Below are 22268 nucleotides of genomic sequence, written 5' to 3' on the forward strand. Positions count from 1 at the left end.
AGTAAAAAGAAAGATGACAGAGTAAAACAGGGAAGTTCCTTTCTGATACTGTGTATAAGCAAATACAGAATCTTTCAGCCAGTACTAGATGTCATAGTAAAAACACAACAGAGAAAATGAAAATAAGTCTACTGCTTAAAACCAAGTGCTATTAAATGTATTAATTCTTCCTTCTTAAACATTGCTGAGGATTATACCTCTTAACTCTCCATCATGTAATTACTGGTACTTTAGCTAGAGCACGTACATTTTATATTTAGTATACCTTTACGAAACAGCACTGTTCAATCGTAATGGCAAAATTGTACTCTTACTAGGACAAGTATGGCTCTGTCACTTTAGGGCATGCCTCCCTGCAATCAAGGAGATCATTCTGAGGTCTTAGCTAGCAAGTTTAAATGTGGTTTACCCAAAGAAATGCTATTAACAGCATGAGGCTCTGAGTCTATAACCTGAAATCAGGAAGTCTACTCCTAAACAGTGACTGAAAGCCCACCAATGCAACTGCAGACATTTTAAACAAGTTATTTTTGCTTTGCTTTATGCCTTCTATTAAATCTAACATACCAGTTTGCTAATATAGATAAGGCAGGTCAGGGCTAGACCTGGCATTCTACCTCCAGGCATTTCTTTGTCATTAATCATGCAGATATCTAGAGAGTGCCTTAAATTTTTAGCAAGATTTTTGTTTGCTTGTTTAAAGAAACATGAACAACTACAGTTCATAAGTGGCTGCACCTTTACATAAACCAAGGCCAAGCAAAAAAAAAAAAACATATCCTTAACTACTTACAAAAGTTATGTCCAAAGAGTGTTTTTCCCCAGTATTTTCAGACCATAATTATTAAAAACTGAATGACAGGAAATATATCATACAAAGACAGGTACTTGGGATTGAGCCATTATTCAAATGGTAGTCTCGTATGATGTAACTCCCTACAGTCCTTAAATTTTACTTGGTTTTGTTTTTACTTTGAGTGTGCTGCAAAGCTAACATTTATGTTTTTATCTTTACGTGGTGCAGCTTTCCCTTGAAAGAACTATCATATAATTTTACTATAATTATTAATGTTTGTAACTGTAAAATCCACAAAACCCATATGACAGAGGTACCGACAGGTTACAAGACAATGCAAAAAAGCAGCTAGAGAGGTACTGTCTATTCTATTGAGTGCCTGAATAACCACACTGTGCTATATAGTACAACATGCTACTGAAGTCTTCTGGCAGCTATGTTTGAGCTACTAGTCAGTCAGTTCCAATCATCTTAAAATATACCCTTCCTAAAGTTTGGAGATGACAGCAACTAGCACACAGTAAACGAAAACTCTGTTTACCTGAACTCTGAAACAAAAATAGGCTTAAACATCAGGAAATTATAGATTGAAAAAAACAATTTATATGTACAGTGAAATAATCAAATCAGAAGTACATATGGGATCAGCAGGATTTTAAAAATAACCAATACAGACTTAAGAAGTTCCAGTGTCACTCACAGCAGTTCATATTCACAGAAACTTAATTCTGACCTCAAAAATCTATTCTCTTCTATGACTAAAATGCCTTCAGGTTCTTTTTTTCCTGCGAGAACTTTGGACAAATATATTTTTTACTTACTTATTAAAAAATATTTGTTTTCTCAAATTCAGATTTCTGTCCTCCTTCCACCCGTTTACCATTCAGAACAGAATCTTTCCTACTGTACTGCTGAGGAACTTCAAAGATTGTCATTGTTTACAATGACCCCACCTCTGTCCCTGGAAATATCTGTTGAAAGAACCCAAAGACAACTGCTTATTAGCATGACCAGAACAAGAACAAGATGACCTTAGGAAGACACACGCAAAATCCCCATTTACAAATAGACAGAAACTAACTGCTTTTCAAAGAAAGAAAAGGCAGATTGTTCACTGAGTTTCTCCTCCTATTGGCTGGTCAGAAACTTTAGCTAGGAAGCTTTGGAAGAAAAAAGACAGCTTACAAACAGGTAAGATTTCCCATATCCAACTTTAACTTCCTTTTGCATCATGTTCCAGACACTGAATGTGTTGCTGCTGCGCCTTCACATATCAAAATATTCTTTTATGGACTTTGGTGAACGCTAGAAGATATTTAACCGTTCACATTTGTCTGTAACTGGCACCCCAGTCAAAACAGCAGAAACAGCATATGTCACAAACTTTTGAGTTCAGCTCAAAATTGCACAGTCACACTGTATGTATTAAGTACAGTATCACCTCAGTATACTAAGTAATAAACAATCAGTATTTCCACTTGTGTCCTCAAATGTACAGAATGCCACAATTTATGTAAGTATGGAAAAAACACACTCACATTAGAAAACACTACCTCTAAGTTTGTTTCCCAAAGCTTAACACACGATTTGTAAAAATGCCACATTAACTTAAAACCTAGTTTCTTAAATATGCCAAAGTAAATACAGTATCACAAAATGTGAATACATGGACTCAGGTACATAAACCAAAACATAAAGAGAACATATATGATCTTTTAACACGCCTCAAGAATGAAGCATAAAACCCATTCTAGCAAGCACAATAAAGGACTACAATTAGACATGAATGTTTACTGGAAGTTTTTTCTTATTTATTAAGTTGCTTTTAAAATCCTAAGATGACCCTCAAGAGAAAACAGAAACATTTTCACAACAGTGGTCTAATTAGACTAGCGTAAAGTTTGGTATAGTTGAAGATTATATGACACAATTTAACCTTAAAACTTAAAACAACTGTACACACTTTCTTGGTTTTCCATGTTTCTCATGACAAGTGGCACCTAATAGTAAAAAAAAAAAACCAGACACCCTAACAGTAAACAGTCATAAAAGTTTAATGAATACTACCCATAAGTCTCATGTTTATCGTTAAGCTGTATTTTCCAGTAATCTAATTTTCCCCTGTAATATTTCAAACTGTAAATACTAACACTAGCATAGCAAAGGTTTCTTAAGATTTCCTATCTGTGCACAGTTTCCATAGCAAAGGATTAGCCATGAAGTAAAAATTCCAGTGTTTCTTGGCTATGATCAGTATATGCTCATTCTAAAATGCTCAAATAATAAAAAACATATTAGCTCTATGTCAGAATATACACAAATCTGCTCAGTTTACTGAGAATCTGCAGCAATTTACTGAGAACTTGCAACATACCGTTTAACACTTTTCCCAGCTGTTACCAGAACAACTGGAACTAGAAAGGCAAAATTCTTGAAACAAAAGTCAAGAGTTCCCCACCCCCTCTCCATACAACTATGGTAAGGAATGTGAGTGCAGATGTGCGATTTTTCAGACTGTTATTTTTCCAGTATAAATAAAATGACAGTATAATTTGTTTTACTAAACAACCAACTTGGAAAGAGTCATACAATATACACCCAGAACTGAAGAACAGAAGGGCACAAATAAAAGGAAAAAGAGTAAGGGACGAACCCACAAAGGAGGCAAATCTAAGAAAGTAAACCTGAATAAAAACTACCTCACCTCCCTCACAATTTGCTACCTGAGTAAATAATAATTTTGCTGTAGTATTTTGAGAAAGCAAATGAAATTATACTTGAAGGGCATCTAAGCCACAATTATGAATGACAAAAAAAAAAAAGTCACTGGGATGATAAAGCTGTTTGTTCACACTTTCAAAAGACCAGCAGGTCTGTTAATTTGTTATTACAAGAAAAAAAAAGTGCTGTATTTTAAAAAACAGACTGGAAAAAATAATGAATATCTATAAAGATAAAAATCAGCTACATGGAACATAAACAAGATCTTGAAAACCTTAACTGACAACTAATGCTTCTAGAATTAAGCAGCATAAACACTGAGAAATAACATTAATAGCCTGTTAGAAAAATCTGGCTTCCCTAGTGATTTTAGCATTAAGGATTAAGAAAAATTAACTTCTAGACCTACAACATTGCACTGTGTGGACAACAAGGACACTCTGAAAGAAGACAAACTAGTAACAGTATCAAAACAGAAGTTCAGAAGCTCTAAGAAATGCATGTTTTTTAATCTTGCATTGCTCCTACAAGTTGCCCAAGTTCCTATTTTTGCGTCTGTTTCAGCTAGCAGGAGCCACCTATGTCCCTTACATGACTCAAACACTTCAGAAGCAGAAGCAAGTAAGCTTAAAATGGTAAAAAAGAAAGCAAATCTTACAAATGCTTCTCAGGCAGAAGCGGAAACTGAAATGAAAATGCAGGAGTATCGAGTTGACAGGCCAATGCATTTTAACAGTGTTCAACAGCCAGCCTTCCATCTCAAAATGAAAGCTACCACTAACAGAAAGGTACAACTGAATTGGTTCAATTTACACTCAAGAACACAGGAGCCAACAGGTGTCCCAGATGACTGAGATCAGTCCCCTATAATGGCAAGCTACCATATGAACTCATCTTTTTCTTGACTCCACCTACAATGCAAGGGTCTAAAATGATGTGGCTTTTTCCACAATAATTTTTATTTTTACAGCATTATACACAGCTTATGGAAGACTAACTGGTTAATGAGACACATACTGACTGAGGCTTACAGTTATGGTAACTGCATATTCTTACATGCTTCTACCTTCAAAGCAGTTTGGGGTAAGGAATGTCTTAAATGGTTCTACAAAGTTTAGCACAACAGTGATTTTTTTTCTTGAGGACTATATATTTGACTAAAGTATATACAGTACATCAACAACACTACAACATACAACACCATCAGCAACTTAAGGAACAGAACCAGTAAGAATGGACATCTTACTAGATACTGAGGAAAACTAATGCTGTTCTTAATTCTTCATGCTGAAGAATTAAATGGACTAACCATCAGCAATTTTATTTCTTAGAAACGCATTACTCAGGTTTGTTCTGTAAACAAAACTGCCTCTGTAACAGGCACAGATCTGTAAACATTCTCTTCTTGTCATTCCTCCCACCATGTATTTTTGGCACAGGGAGTACACACAAACATGACTAGGACCAACTACGTAACAAAGCTCTCTACAAGAAACAAGGGCCAGCACACTCACAAGTGAGAATGCCATATTTGAGACCATGCTTGTCCTGCCAGCACACATGCAACCACGTTCACCCATTCAAAGATGAATGCTTTGTTTGCACAAAACAGCCGTTGATTCTACTCAACTTCAAAACTCCAACATCCTACAGGCTTTAGGATAGATAAATGATGAATATGCACATGGAAACAGTAACTCAGAGAAACTAGCTGCTCTTAAATACCCCTCCTAACTACCTACACATCAGTTTACAGGCACAGTCAGTAGCTTCCACACCCACAGTTTAGACAGACTGGCTTTGCAATTTCTTCATTACACAGTAATTTTTGTAGAACTGCATCCAAGCACAGCATAGTTTCTAAACAAAAGTAATAGGCAGTAATATTTTATAGATATCCAGAATGGTGGCATTCTTCAATAATGTCACAGTTAAAAGCATATTGTAATCTAATACATTTGCCTTAGCAGCCTTGCAACAGATCTTCAAGTTACCAGCATCCACTGAGACCATCCCCAATATTGCTTTGATCTTCCATCTAGTAGCACAAAGAAACATAAGGGCCATCTGAAGCAAGCTGAATGATGCCTATTCTATTCAACTTATGAAAAGCTGTAAGAAAACTAACGTTACAACCAAAATCAGAAGTAGGGTGAAACTGAAGTCAAAACATAAACTAGTTCCCTAAAGAAATCTTATGAAATCTTATTTAACTTATCTAATAGTTAATGACGCTTCTGATGACCCCTCTTGCTAAAGTTTCTGGTTCCCTAGAATAAATAACCACAAAGAGTGTACTTTGTGGTTATTTATTGTGTATTATCCATCATACAGATATTATCTCAAAGTTGAATTTGAACTTTTCTGTTGGATGATTTAAAACCTGAAAGGGGTATCATCAGCCAAACAAAATGGCCCTGGAAAAAAATGGTACCCTTACTTGAGTATACTAAATCTATACTTGCATACAGGCGGGCATACTGACACTTCTCAGGCTGCAGAAGCATTCAGCCATCCTATAACTACCACTGAGAGCCTTCTTAAGTGGAAGGCCTTCATTACATGTAACTTCAACAAGAAAAGGAAGGAAAAGACAGCATTCGTTTGTAAGTCTGTGTCTTTCCACTTCTTCAGGAAAGAGCTAACCATCGAGACAGAGTGAGAGAACTGTCTCCCTGAGAATAACTTGCCTGTATCCAGTGCTGTACAAGAAACAAATATAAAATACAGTAAGTCAAAGGGAAACACCAAACTTTCATATAACACAGCTCTGTAAGACATGTCCTTATGGTGCTATATTAAGCTACTGAAGTGTCCTGCTCCTGATTTAGAAGTTATGAAGCATGCTGTGATAGGGATTCTACGCACAATTATCTCCATTAACTTCAGGATCTAAGCATGTGTTGGACTCCTCATGAGTTCTTTCAAATAAGGACTCAGATTTCTTCTGTTAAAGGCAGGGTCACTTCTGTACTAAAAGTCAGTTGCTCAGAGCAGAAGAAATAAATGTATAATAGCACTCTTGTTGTAGAAGAGTGTATAACACACTCTTGACTTCAATGGCTATTTGTGATACCAACAAATGTAAATGTGAAATGGAAGTAAGTGAATAAAGTGGCAGAAGTGGGGGAAGACAACAGTGATAGAAATAAGAACACAACTGTAAGCTCTGCTGCCTTCAAGGAAAAGGCTGCATTCAGTTTCTGAATGCAGAGGAGGGACTATAAGGCAAAAGACTGGATGCCAAGAGTCGGTAGTGACTGAAGGTCAGCACTGATAAAACTGATACACGGTCTCTTTCTCAGTGATGAAGAGAGAGCTCTTAAACAAGCACCACAAGGTTTTTAAATCTTTGTTTAAAGATTTAAAACTGGATTACTCCAGTTCAATCTTGAACTGACCAGTTCTGTTCCTGTGAATGGCACCAGGTTTTCTGCAGATCCATCTCTGCAGAAATGTGTGTCTCTATTGCAGCAATCACAGAATAGTTAGGGTTGGAAAGGACCTTAAGATCATCCAGTTCCAACCCCCCTGCCATAGGCAGGGATGCCTCACACTAGACCATGTCACCGAAGACTCCATCCAACCCAGCGTCAGACACTGCCAAGGATGGAGCATTTACCACTTCTTTGGGCAACCTGTTCCAATGCCTCACCACACTCACAATAAAGAACTTCTTCCTCGTATCTAAGCTGAAGCTCCCCTGTTTAAATTTAAACCCACTACCCCTTGCCCTACCGCTACAGTCCCCAATTTAGTTAAATGCTAGGCACACAGGCTCAGTGAATAGGGAGGGAGATGGAAACCACAACAGAAACAACTCAAATACCCTGTTTTCTACAAAATCAAGAAGGAATATGCAGTACCTTCTATTTGTAGCAGTCACAGCTGACAGTGAAGTTCTGTTTAGCTACAAGTAGTTACCTCTTTGAAATTACTGTAACAAAGCTCTTGCCCAGTGTTATGGTTTCAGCAGGGACAGATGCAATTTTCTTCCTAGTAGCTGGTGCAGTGCTGTATTTTGGCTTTGCTCTAAGAACAATGCAACACACTGATGCTTTTAGTTGCTCCTAAGTGGCACTTGATCAAGGCTAAGCAGCCCTGATAAAGGACTTTTGCTCTGCCAGTAAAGAGGGGCACAATAAGACACAAGGGAGCAGACACAAGACACCTGACTCCAACTAGAGTCCAAGCTATTTTATTTCCTGCAATATTTAATAAAACATTTACATTTCTATGTCCACCTTTGTAACACTCATTTTAAGTAAAAAGCTCGCAGTTGCAGATACAGAATCAGAACTCACAAGATTAGAGGAAAGCAGGTTTTACCAAACCCAAACCTGCAAAATAATGTGTTTAAGTTGCGCACAGGACTTGTGATATGTAAATCTAGCAGCTCTACTCCCAAAACCAGCTTTCTCACTTAAGGGAAGGACAAGTCCTGCTTCAGCCTTTAAGAACAGCTGCTCTTAAGAGAACACAGTGACCTTGTTGAGAAAGAATTAATGACTGATGAGGCTCTTCACTTGATGGGACTGTCAAATGTTTCCAGCTAGAAAACTAAAGCCAGATGAACATCAGATCTGTTGATACTGTTCTAACTACTTTCAAAGAATCAGATGTGGAACATACAAGCAAGACAGTACAGAGTGAGACTCCTCAAAGCACAGCCACAGGACCACAGGACCACAGAACCACTGGCTAGGGCAGTATTATTCCTTACTCAAACTGATGGACAGAGGATAAACACACAACTTCTGGACACATTTCTGACAGAAATTCTTAATTAGTTCTTCATGCTTAGAAAGAATTTTACCGCCCCCTAAAAACTTCAAAGTAGAGAGAAGTGCGCTCCAGTATAAATTAGTAAGGCAATTAAGGCTAAAGGTAAACTTTCTGACAAGCAGAGTCTAAAAGAAAATTACTGAGGTGAAGCTTCACTTTCAGATAAAATTCCCAGCTGCACAGTTCCAAGATCGACGGTGTCACATAACTCGTAACTCAGTCCTGGATTTATGAATACAGTGTCAATACCCATGGGAGCTAAGGAAACAACAGTTTTAGGTCTTCATCTGAGTCAAGATGTGGAGCTGGTATGTTTTGGAGCCAGGGGGGTGAGACAAGCCTACCCTAGAGGACTCTAGTGCAAGAACCAAGCCTATGATGATGGAAGACCTAGTCCTGAGATGGGGTTACACAGACCTCCAGCATCTCCTATATAAACATTGCCATTAGCATTACTGTTTCCAGCCACTATGGCTATATGCACACATACCTACCATATAAATATGCATGTCAGCAGCATTACAAGACAAAAGTGAAACCCTTACAGATTTGTAACATACATCAAAAATCCAATCACTGATAAATGCACAAATCTCACTTTCCAGAAAGCCTTACAATAGTTTTTCTTCCAGTACCTTAAACTGATCAGGTAAGTAACTATGACTTCAATGACTACCTCACATCATCGCATTTCTGTACCTAATTTTGTTTGTTATAGAATATACAGCTCCTGTATCTTACATATAATCTTATAGTAAAAAGACTATCTCCACCTGTTGAAGGGGAACCACTAGGTCCTGAAATACACATAGAGGTCATTCTTCTTTTTTTCTTTAGCATGAATACGGCAAAGACAACTGACCTGTTGTGAAATTCTACTTCTGTACTTTTAACTTATCAAAACCAACGATACCCACCAAAAAAAAAAAGGAAAAAATTCACACCCCCCGAAAAAAAAAACATAATTTCATTTCAAAGTTATGAACGCTTTTTCTCAGAAATGTTTTCCCTTGACTAACTTACATATATCTGCACTGTTGTAAAATTAAGTAAGCCTAAAGCCAGCATTTTGAAATCACACCACAACAGACATGTAATTTCAGGGTATTTTCATTTGACTATACCAGTTGTCCAAGTCATTTTCATCCATTTCCAATTACCAAAAACTGCAGTTGCAGATACAGGATCAGAACTCACGAGTGCATAAAGTTGTATCTGCTAGTGAGAGCAACAAAAAAGTGCTCTATGCAAGTCAGATTCACAGTTACATAATAAAATAACTGAAGTTGAAATAGATGCTCTAAAAATCTACTTTTAAAATCTGCATTTAGTTAATACTGAATATACTTTGCATCCTTCTATCTTAATCTTACACTGCACAAACTAAAATATTTTTACTAATCTCAGTACCAAAATTAAGAATCCTCAAAGTTTTATTAATTTTGAAGCTTAAGTTAGTGCTGGAACAGATGTTATTTAAAAAAAAAACCTACCCACATATTGCAGGCCCTGGAATTTGTTTTTTACTACAGAAACAAACAAACAGAAAAAAACACAGCCCACCCTTAATGCTTTCTCTCTCTAAACGTAATTTCATGCTGTCAGTCACAAAGTTACCTATAACAAACCTTTACTATACATGCAAACCTCCAATTTCCTCCACAACTGTTTTACTTTGAACAGAATAGATCCAAATACATTAAGAAAATTTGCTCTCATGAGAGTTGTCCTCCAGCTCCAGTGAAAGAAAGTGAATTTACACAGGGAATGGTTAAAAAAATTATAATAAAATCCACAGTAAAGATTCGGTTCTATAGTTTCTTTTCCTTACGTAAGAGGGATGGATTGTAAGTTTCATAAAGGCAAAGAAATTAAAACTTGGCATGAAAAATACCATCACTCCCAATAAATTCAACAATGTTCTCAAAATACTACCAGAAGCACTTACTCATCATACTTGATATGATAAATAGCTTCTTCACCAGCATCCATACATTCTGAATAAGATGTGGATGGTGTACTGTCCAAATTATTTGCATTTTCTCTAGAATGATCTTGACTTAAGTTTCCATTAGTCCTTTTGTAAGTGTTACCACTCTTTCCTTGAGCTTTACCATTCTTATGTCCCTTTGTTGCTCTGGTAACATTTTCTATATGAGCTTCAAACCAGGCTCCAATGCTGACATCACGGGCATCCACTAATTCATTTATCTAAAAAGGAAAATTCAATAATGAATATATGCTTATTTTATTTTTTTCTTAATCAGGATTACATAAGACAACTTATGCTACTGCTTAACTTTGTTGCCAGTAAACAATCAACTCCAGTAACTAGTTGAGCTTGATCAAGTTCAACTAACACGTAGTCATGAATATGCTGCACTTCCACTATTTTATTATTTCTTCCCTTATTAAAATCTAGTACGGACAGAATCTGCATGTAATTTTAAAAAGCAAGGCTAGGTTTCTTCTATTATTTTTTTTTTTACTTTTCCTCCAAGCCTCAAAGTTTGCCTCATCTCTCTCATTATCCTTTCCTTTTGATTCACCGATTACTCTTTATGGCCAAAATAAACATACACAGCATTAAAATATTAGCTCTCAGACAAGGAGTTTAAAGACTTTCCTGAACCTCCAACTTGGAATTACTATTTAATCTTCTGTCTTTCTGGCCTGCAAGATTTTAACCATTCAAGACTTGCAGAGAAGGCAAGGAAACAATTCTAACAGGGTTGCTATCACAGTCAGCCAAAAGCTTAGGATTTAAGAAATCTGAAGAACTGGAACTACCTCCCAGAATTTCTTCCTTCTCTACTAACAATAATGGTATTAAGCAACCAACCACTTTACTATTCTAAATCATGTTTCCTTTTCTCAAGTCTTCAGCTAATTAAGCAGATGTTCCTGTAATAATAGAGGAAAAAAAAGTAAGTTTTAAAGAACACTTCATCAACAGTACACCAAGTATAAAAATATTATTACAACAGAACTACTCCACAGCCATACCATAGAAAACATCTACCATAAACAGTACAAAATACATATATTTACCTATGTATGTGGTTTAAGCTACAACCTTTGTCAAGTACCAGCACAGTGGCAGATACTTACTGTTACTAACCTCAAAGGCTAGTTTCTGCAACTGAACAATCTTACTCTATTTTCACAGGAGCAAGCCAAAAAAGCATGCTCAATACCTTTTAGTATTAAAGTAGTAGTTAGGTATCTGAAAGTGAAATTGACAGCAGTTTGAGCTAACAAGTTTATACCAACAAGCAGTATTTTATTCTTCACCTTCTTAAAGAATCCGCCAAAACAGAATCCTTTATTTTTCCTCCCATTTAAAATACAAACATATGTATTTTGTATTTTTACTCTTACAAACCTGCAGCGTTCAAAGTACAGCTTTTTACCGAGAGGAAAGCTACAGCCATATAATAAAACAAATCTGAGAAGGACACCCTCATATTAATTCTATCAATCTGTTTCAAATATAAACAATGGATTCTAGCACTTCTAGAAGGAACCCTCATGAAGGCACCCTTTCACAGCTTTAACTGTTTGAATTGGTTGCTTCTTTACTTTGTATTATCAAAAAACAGAGTTGAGCAAGACACACACTGCTAGGGATTCCCCCATCTGCTGCTAATTTTTGCTACCCGTCATGAAAGTGCCAGAGAAGCAGTGCTAGCCAAGTCAAAAATCATCATCAGATTCAGAAGAAAAAAAAAAAAAGTTAAAAAAATTAAATAACATCAGCACAAACTCCCTTAATCACTGATCTCCAATGTACCCTTCCATAATCTGATGGGCACACTTACACGAGACCCACCCCTACAAAGAGTAAGAGCAAATAATTATTACCACAGACCACTGAGGAACATCATTCAACTATCTGATGTTACTGGTATCTGGTTTAAGAACTGGGTTATTAGTAGCTCTATGTGAACAGTATTAAACAAATACTAGCGTTAATTACAGATTGAGTTTGTGTGTTTTTTATTCCAAGCTAGTTAGAGTTCTCAGTTAAAGTGTCTTTACTACAGCCAGAGATTTTTGGATGAGAAGGTATAAAGACTGTGTGAGCATCAGAAGGAGAAACATGCACATGCTTCTGGACAAGCTTTTGTTTTTCTACCATCATTACTGCATGCCCAACCATTGTTACTGCAACTCCTCTCTTGCAACCTGTTTTTTATTTCTCCTTTTGGCATTGACAATCTGCCCTGCTTAAGCAAGGCACTGTTCTTCACATATGCTGAGTCCATCTTGGAATGGACCGAAGAAGCTCTTAAACCAGACACCACTAACGGAACAGGAGTTGAATATAATTCCACTCACTACCAGTCCTTCAGAGCCCATGTAAGTATCAGGTGTCAGGTACAAACAGAATATAAAACAAACTGAAGTATTCTGATTTACATAACATAAAATGACTACACAAAGGAACTCTGTTTAAATCACTATTTTAACCATCTAACAACAATTTAATTAACTACTATTCCCAGTATCAACTCTACCACATTTTTATTTTTTTTTTTAACTACAGGTTCTATGCTGACTACCTTTCCTTTTAGTAGCTGAAATTGGAAACAGAAAGGAGGGCACATGGGCCTACACTATTCCTAACGTGGAGCAGCAGGTACCTTGTAGAATCTAGCTCTAGATTCAGACCCAGTGAGGCACAGGACTTTACTAGACAGAAAAAAATTGTAGCAAACTATACTTTCCTATAACTAGACAATTCTTACTGTTTGACAAACAAGCAAATACAAAATAATTAAATATATCCATTTAAATATATTTTAAAGCATCAGAAATTAAAAACTGGGGAATTTTTCCCCACTAATAAACTGAGATGCAGAAAAAGGGAACACACAAGACAGTATCTATATATTCAAGATACTGACATTTTGACACCCTGATTCCTCAGAAAATGAATAAAATTCACTGCACAGAATGCTACAGGAACCTAAAGTAACTTACCAGTTGTCCTCAATACCTGAAACAGACAGCTTCCCATCAGGATGACAGTTCTGAACAACAGCACTGCTCTAAGTGAAATTAACTTGTTTATGTACTTTAGCCTCAAGCTGCTTTTCCCTCTCTGCAATTTTGATCATTTTCCAGCAAAAGAATTATTGTTACAGGTATTTCTTAACTAAAAGGAGCACCCAAACACAAGGTAAAATGATACCATTCTCTCTCTCTCCCTCTCTCTAAATATATGTATATACATCCTACTAAATATCTAACGAGCTAGCAATCTGGAAACTGTTCATCTTCTGTTTAAATTAAATTCCTGTTACTCTGATGTAATCCTACATGACAATATCCATGCCCAGGGCAAGTGGGTTGGAATTAAGTGATCTTCAAGGTCCTTTCCAATCCAAACTATTCTATGAATATCGAGAACTTCAATGAGGTACAATCCTAAAAATCAATTACATAAATGATTCCTAAAAACTACGTCAAACAGAAATCATTACATCACATACAATTTAAAGAAATTGTGTATTTCCAGTTTATCTAGCTCTAATGCAGCACTGAAACAATTAGCGTATAAACAAATATTTGGCAAGCTTGAAAAAAGTGAGTAGGGGAAAAGCTATAGTTTTCCAGACTTTATATTAGCAGCTTCTTCTGTCCACAAACAGTGTTTCTATTACACAGGCAACTCAAATGTCTTGGAAAACATGTTTTGGAGAACACAATGTGTACAGAGTTTATGAATGCTCCTGAAACTGCAACACCAGTGAGCCTGGCAGAGAAACATTTTCATGACACTGCAGGAGTTAACTTAAATGAAGTCAATCTGACTTACGTTAAATTGGGAATTATGTCAAATCATGAAAGCAAGCAATGAGAATGCATACTTTTACATAATAAAACAATAAACATTTTTAACAATAAAACTAAACCCCAAGTGTGAGGCAACTTTCCAGATCTTAAAGTTGGTACGTACCTTGTATAATCCAATGCCGGGATCAATGAGAAATGAGCGAGATGATGTAGATGGCTGACTGGGTGACCCACTATTTGGTTTTTTGACTTTATTCTTGCAGTTGGAAGCAGCACAGGGATTGACATCTCCATCCTGATCTGTCACAGAAGCTGTGGCAGGAGCTTCAGATTCAGAACGTATCAAAAGCTGAACTATGTCATTTAGTCCAACATTGTAGTCAAACAAAGTGTGTCCATCTTCTAGCTGCCAAAAGAAAGTTATACTTGTAAAATGCTGCCCAGAGGGATAGAAAAAGTTTCCAAATCTCCCTTTATAAACACTAATTGTACAGACAAGAAGAGGAAAGCCATCTATTTCTGGCAAATGAAAACTCATGTCTTGAGTATATGCAAAACCAAACTTGCATCAGTTTCCTGCAGCCATGACTTCATCCACTGAAAATCACCCAAAGGCTTCAATTAGAAACAAGTATCTATAGACTTCGGACCTCTTAATCATACGTCAACATCCGAGGTAAGGCAAAGTAATGCACACAGTGTTTTTCTAATAAAAAAACAGGTAGGATCTATGTTGCCGCTTACATGACATACTCAGTAACTATAAATAGATGTGAGAATTTTTAAGTTAACAATCACTGCGTTGTACACATTTCGGTTACATAATTTCACAATTTGCTCTCTCAATCTTTTCTAGAAAGCAAGTGTTTTTTTTTCTTTTTTTATGAAGGCCTTGTACTTCCTTAATTTTTGCATCTACATATAAATAAACAAAACAAAACAAAGAAAACCCAAAATGAAAACCCGCACCAAACAAAAAACAACAAAAAAAAGCCCACACCAAAAAAAAAAAAAACAACCCACATATCATACACTTAAAATTCCATTTACTTTAAAAACTGTAAGATCTGAAAGTACTGTGCAAAGTACTAGAGGGAGCAACACCAAGAATATGTACTGGGCCTTCAAGTATATGAAGGGAAATCTAAATTGAAAGCACACAGTGACATTTTTATCCCAGATTTAGCCAGGTTCCCCATTCCTCAGGCCTTTACCCCAAGATCAAAACAAGATTATTCTCTGAAAGTAAATCTTTTAGCTAGTCAATTTGAAAGCTATCAAAAAACTGAGGCAACATGCACTCTGCAGCACTCCCTCAAAACACTTTGTCCATCAGGCTCTGCTACATTCCAGATGCAATCAGATCCTGCAGAACACAAAGAACATAAATAGAAGCAAACTTTTTAATCGTATATAGCACACAGCTCCTAAACATTATTTTGGGCACAGCTTTAAGATACCTGTTACTATCTTTATTTTACCTGATGATCTCACTTACCTACAATTAAGCTGAGAAACTCACACCAAATATAACAACATGCTGTGCTGCTAGGAAAGAAGAAAGACAGGGAGTAGTGACCACTGCTGCTTTGCTCAGTTAAACACTTACAGACCTACAGCATCACTGAAGCAGAGATTTCATTTACTTAGAAGTATAATAAATTGCTCTAGGTATATCAAAACTAGGATTTGTTTAGTTACATTTTATTTCACGTTGCAGTAGGAGAAAAACATGCATGACTAAAAAACTCCCACCCATTTCCAAACTACTTCTGCAACCAAAAATTACTTGATCTTTTTCCAGAATAGGTGCTGTTTTCAACATCACTGTTCCAGCAATCTTTTCAAACAGATCTGTTCTCATAAGCTTATGGGTAGTATCAATACAACAACAAAAAGTAGGAAGCCGGAAGGAACAGAAGAAATAAAGAAGGAATTCTCCAGCTTCTCACTAATACACTTTTCTGGAACATGCTAATGACCTCAAGTTAGACAGAATGTACATTTCTTCCTTCATCCCCTCTGCTTAGCCAAAACAACCCTAAAGGGCAGAGGATGAATACGGACATAAACCGACAACTCAAGAAATGAATCAGCTCCTCTTTCATGAATTTAAGACCTGTGTTAAAAAAAAAAAAAAAAAATTTGCTCTATACAACAATATACCCACAACTATACCCACAGCAGGGATGTATAAAGCAGGAGTACACATAGTTTGTGTCAGTACAGTTGAAGCTGACCCAGCTGTCTGGTCTACAGCTGCAGAAATTACTTTTGTTCAGCTGTTTTCAAACCAGTTCAACACACAGCAGATAAAACCATACTGAAGATTTTGATGCTATTAACAATTAAATGAACACAAGTCTTGAAATGGAAGTCTCCACCAATTGTTATTCTACAGGTGACTACCTACACTGCCTCATAGATTTAGGCTAGGGCTTCAAACTGAGTATCAAGCTACTTCAGCAAGTTTAAGTTACCTTTTCCATCCGCTGTATGGTACATTCCTATGCTTTTGACAACTCTCTTAACAAAGGGGACAGAAGGGTTTTTGCAGCCCTGTGACAATCCAGACCTGGAGGCTTTTCAGACCACAATCTCCTCATACCTTTGGTGTTAAGTTTATTAAAGAAGTTTTAAAACAGCTATTCTTAGATTCAAACTACAAATGAAGTCCAAAGACAAATAATCACCTTACAATAATACATGGGCTGGGGGTGGGGGGTAGGGGAGGAGAGCTCCAGATTTCTGAAGCTGCTACTGCTTCTGAGCTCTGCTCCAGACCCACTTTGATGATTCAATTCCCCACCAAGTGATTTCTCTGCTACAAAACGTGTTGTTTTTTTAAATTAATCAATTAATCAATCAATCATCATTACACCTACAAAACACACCCCTTCTGAAACAATGAATAAATTGGGTATTATTGGAGACAACTTCTGTTCCATTTTTATGTTCCAATTGGACAACTTGTAGCAGAGGTTCCCGGGCACAGTTTCTAGAATCTTCCAGAGGACTGATATGAGGAAATTGGTATGGTATGAGGAAATCTTCTGCAAGATAATGCAGTGGAGAGAAAGGGTAGCTCTTCTTCTGGTAGACTGAAGGTGTGTAGGCAACAGACAGTTGAGAGCAAAGAAATGCTGTCATTGCTCCTCTTCGTTAAGGACATGCTATGTGCAGGCTGATAGAAAAATACTTTGAGGTACTGCTGCTTAAAGTTAAAAGCCAATTCAGTGACAACCTAAATCTGAACAGCCTGAATGATCTACCACCACAAGGTAATCAATGTTAACAACTAAAACATGTCCTATGCCTAGTTCTTGCGATCTATGTCAGTTGTGACTACAGTGTAAATTATATGTTTGATCCACAACTGAATCCTCCCTATTCACATGAAAAAGAGGCAATTAAAAAAAAATTAATTAAAAAAACCCACACTTGAAAGTAATCTGTCCACCAATAGTTACATTTAACACATTCAGAAAGCAAGAAATAGCTAGTTTAAGCCTTGTGTGAGAAGAGGTCATCTTGAATAATGCACATACTATGCACAGATCCTACACCATGCACAGACTACCTATTCCTGCATAGGAATCAAAAAGTCAGCTTTGATGAATATGAACTAATGGTCAGCAGAATAAACCGGTGACCACAAAGTTGTCTATTTTACAGTATTAATTTATAAAGAATTAGCATTCTCTCCTCTGTCCAAGTGGTCATACAGTTTTTTCCTTTGTTTTAACAATCAGAATTCTTTGCAGAAATATTTTATGACTACAGACTATTCTGTAACTAGTGATGTCACACTTAAGTCTGAAAGCACAGTTACAGAGGAAAAATACTAATCTTAAGCACAGTTCAAACAAGGCAGGATGTAGTGTTTGGCAGCGTGACAGGAAAGAACATCTGTTTATAGCATGAGCAAAATATACATTCCCAGAATATTAGCAACCATATCAATTTAGACCAAGTTAATGACTTTGTAACACTGCCTGATTCTAGGAACAAAGCAGAGAAACACAAAATCTCAACTAGTAAAATCAAGTTCATATGCTACTTGACTTACAAGAACTAATGCATGTACCCACAAGAATACCTGGGCCCAGCATTAATGCATCGACAAGTGAAATTCTTGAAATAACAAAGTTGTAAAGCAATGAGTGCTTAAAGAACTCCATTCCACAAGAGAAGAAGAGAACTGTAAAATGTTGTTTCTTGAATTGCTGACACTATGGAATGTTAATATAACAATGGGATCTTCACCAGTAAGTCTATAACCTCACATACTAGAGTAACTGAACAGTAATGCACCACAACACTTTATAGTGTACCTGTCCCTCCAGACACAGTAATATCTCCTAATCAGTTCCAAGTTAGGCAGGTACTGGAATATGACTTTTGAAAGTATATTATTAAAGCAGCATCAGATGCAGAAAATTCAGGACCTACCATTATGTCTGGATATTAACAAGCAGTAGGATAAAAAGTTTAATACCCTCCTTTGTACAGACAACTAGCATTTTAAATCCATTCTGGAATACAGTATTTCTTACCCAAAAATACAATGTAAAAAAAAAAATCCAAACACCAAAGAGAAGCTAAATATTCAACCCAGAGAAGTAGAATATTTCATCAAGGAGTCTGGCAACCTGTGAAAATACGTTCAGACCAATCCCCCAGCTTTATAGTACGCTTGCTCCTAACAATAGTTACCAATTTCAGTATGTATCTTAACAATAGTTACCAATTTCAGTATGTATACAATTTTATACCATTCTGCTACATAGAGATACTAATAAGATTCCCTGAGAATACATTTGCCTGGACAATGTATTTAAAGTAAAGAATGAAACATTACATGCTTACTTAATCACTCACTAGGCATTTAAGGACACTTCTCATTCACAAGTTTATACATGCAAACCAAAAACAAAGTAATCAGGCAAATATCAGATAATCAAGCTCTATCTCATTCAAGTCAATTATGGTTTCTTAAATGGGTGATTAGAACACGTACTAAAGCAAAAATAACTGAATAGGCAATTTCATTTGTGAAATTTTGTCAGCCTTCTCATCCTACTGTCATTTAAAGAAAAAAAAAAAAAAGTATTTGTTTCCTTGGCAGTAGATTTCACTTTCAGTTTTTCTTCTTAATGACTGGCATGCTTCAAAAGCCTTTAAGACTTCATTAACATATTCTGAATGAAGTGACACTGAAGAGCAGCTAGATTTACTGTATCTAGCACTCTTTCACTATACTAATATCCGTAAGGAGAGAAACAGAGTACATCTTTCAACTGTATTTTCACAGATCACATGCTATAGAGATTGTCAAATTTCAAAATACTTCTACAGAAGGCTGTTTAAATACTTAAAGGTTAAGACAACACAACACTTAACACTACTATACAACAGTAGCTGTAGCAATGCAATACTGGAATTGATACCTACCTACAGGAGTGCAGTATGATACTGCACTGCTTTGGAAAAAAATATGCCTGACAAGTAATTCACCAATTACTATCACATTAACTTGTCTACAAGTCTCAGCCCAAGTACAGCTCATTATGGGTTATAAAGTGTGTGCAGAGACCTCATGAAAAAAAAAAGCACATAACCGTTCTTACTGTTTTTATCTGAAAGTGTGATCTAAGAAGGTAAGTTCCTGGATCACCTTAATCCAGCCTTTCTGCTTGACAATCAAGATCTTTAATCACTTACAGAAGTGTGCCTTTGAGCATCTTCTGAGGTTTTCTTTTCCAAGAACCAGAGCAGTACCCACATACAGCAATAAAGATGAAAAAAACTATAATGCTGAAGAGCTCTTTAATTAATGTAGTATGATGAAGAATTACATGACATCGATCTTCCACAGGGAAGTCTGCTGCCTCCCTGGGGCCAAAGTAAGGGACTTGACCAGAAAACTCACTCATCTGGTATGGCTTGGCAACTACTATCCCTCATTAGTCTTCCAGATGGACAACAAGGAAATCTCTTCAAGAAGCCTGAGCGGACTCAAGAAAAACTTCAGAGCCTTCAGGTGACTGGTTCAGGAGCCCAAACAGTTTTCTCTTATCTCCTGCCAGCTGCAATCAGTGACAATGCTCACATCAGAAAAATCTCACTAATTCCTTGCTCTGTGACTGGTGTTGGCATCAAAAGTTTGGCGTTCTGACCATGGGTCAGACCATACAGCACCAGGCCTGCTGGTGGCAGATGAGGTACACTTGTCCCAAAGGGGGAAAAGGATTCTAGCCCAGGAGCTACCAGCGCTCATAGAGAGGGCTTTAAGCTAGGTTTGAAACAGACACCCGGCTTGCTAGACATGAGCCATGGGGTAGCATGCCACTGTTGGGAGTCCTGATCCACAGGGCAACTTAGATGCATTTATGCCAATGCCTGCAGCATGGTCAGGAAACAGGAGAAGCTGGAAGTCATTGTGCAGTAGGAAAATGATGACACAGTCACCATCACAGAAACGTGGTGGAATGATTCACATGACTGGAGTGCTGCAATGGATGGTGACAGGCTCTTCAGGAGGGATGAGCAACGAAAAAGAGGTGGTGGGGTTGTGTTGTATGTCAGGGAGTGCATCAACTCCCTAGAACTCAATGTTGTGAGTGAGAAGGCTGAATGTTTGGCCGGCGGAGATTAGGGGGAGGCCAACCAAGGTGATGTCCTGGTAGTAGTCTGTTACAGACCACTTAGGATGAAGCTACAGATGAAGCGCTCTTCAAACAACTGGGACAAGTTTCAGGATCCCTTGCCCTTGTTCTCATAGGGGACTTCAGTCTACCAGATGTCTGCTGGAAGCACAACACAGCAGAGAAGAAACAATCCACGAGGTTCTTGGAGGTGTGGAAGCTACCTTCTTAACACAGCTGGTTAGTGAGCCAACTAGGGGAGATGCCTGGCTAGATTTGCTGGTCACAGAGAAGGACTGGTGGGTGATGTGAGAGATGGTTGAAGGCCATCTTGGGCAAACCCATCACTAAATGACTGAATTCTCAATCCTTGGAGAAGTCCGGAAGAAGGTCAGCAAAACCTCCACCTTAGACTTCTGGAGGGCTGACTTTGGCCTGTTTAGGATGCTGCTTGGCAGAATTCCTTGGGAAACACTACTGAAGGACAAAGGGTCCAGGAAGGCTGGACACTCTTCAAAGATGAAATCCTTAAGGCACAGGAGCAGGCGGTCCCTATGGGCCAACAGTCAAACCAGCCTGGCTGAAGAGGGAGAGACTGATGGAACTCAGAAGAAACAAGAGAATTTATCACCTGTGGAAGAAGGGACTGTCACAAGGGACTGTACAAGGATGTTGTTAGGTTATGTAGAGAGAAAGTTAGAAAGGTGAAGGCACAGATGAACTAAATATGGCCACTGACATAAAATAAAAAGTACTTGTACAAATATATTAGCAATAAAAGGAGGGCCAAGGAGAACCTCCATCTTCCACTGGATACTAGGGGAAACTTAGTGACAGAAGACGAGGAAAAGGCTGAGGTACTTAATGCTGCCTTTGCCTCAGTCTTTAATAGTCACACCAGCCATCCTCAGGGTACTCAGTTCCCCAAGCTGGATGGCAGATGGGGAGCTGACTGAAGTCCCTATAATTCAGGAAGAAATGGTTAGAGACCTCCTGCTCCACTTAGATGTATACAAGTCTATGGGTCAGATGGGTTCCACCCAAGAATGCTGAAGCAGCTGGCAGAGGAGCTTGCTAAGCCACTCTCCATCATCTATCAGCAGTTCTGGTATAGTGGGCAGGTCCCAGAGGATGGGAGGTTGGCCAGCATGACACGTCTCTACAAAAAAGGCAGGAAGGAAGACCCCGGGAACTACAGGCCTGTCAGCCTGAGCTCAGTGCCGAGGAAGGTCATGGAGCAGATGATCCTGAGTGAGATCATAAAGTACATGTGGGAAAAGGGAGAGATAAGGTCCAGTCAGCACGGTGTCATAAAGGGCAGGTCCTGTTTGAACAACCTGATCTCCTTCTGTGATAAGGTGACTCACCTGGTTGATGAAGGAAAAGCTGTGGACATTGTGTATTTGGATTTAAGTAAAGCATTTACATTGCCTCCCACTGCGTTCTCCTGGGAAAACTGGCTGCTCATAGCCTTGATAGGTGTATTCTTCACTTAGTCAGGAAGTGGCTGGATGGCA

At 37.6% G+C, this 22268-nt stretch overlaps 1 protein-coding gene across 7 annotated transcripts in view; it reads right to left on the bottom strand.

The window, feature by feature from the left end:
- Positions 1 to 22268, bottom strand: part of UHRF2 (ubiquitin like with PHD and ring finger domains 2) — a 97959-nt gene that overhangs the window by 62653 nt on the left and 13038 nt on the right. For all 7 annotated transcript variants that reach the window (XR_009746879.1, XR_009746881.1, XR_009746880.1 and 4 more), the window contains exons 2-3: positions 14268 to 14510; positions 10251 to 10513 (exon numbers count right to left, since the gene is read on the bottom strand). Coding sequence is in view for 4 of the 7 variants with exons in the window: in XM_061473090.1 (XP_061329074.1) it covers positions 10251 to 10513; positions 14268 to 14510 (506 nt within the window). In the remaining 3 variants the exon portion in view is untranslated. The remainder of the gene's footprint in view (positions 1 to 10250; positions 10514 to 14267; positions 14511 to 22268) is intronic.

Source organism: Pezoporus flaviventris, unplaced genomic scaffold, assembly GCF_033815535.1.
Source record: "Pezoporus flaviventris isolate CSIRO_AGI_PZ_B2104156 unplaced genomic scaffold, CSIRO_AGI_Pfla_v1 ptg000076l, whole genome shotgun sequence".
NCBI lineage: Eukaryota > Metazoa > Chordata > Aves > Psittaciformes > Psittacidae > Pezoporus > Pezoporus flaviventris.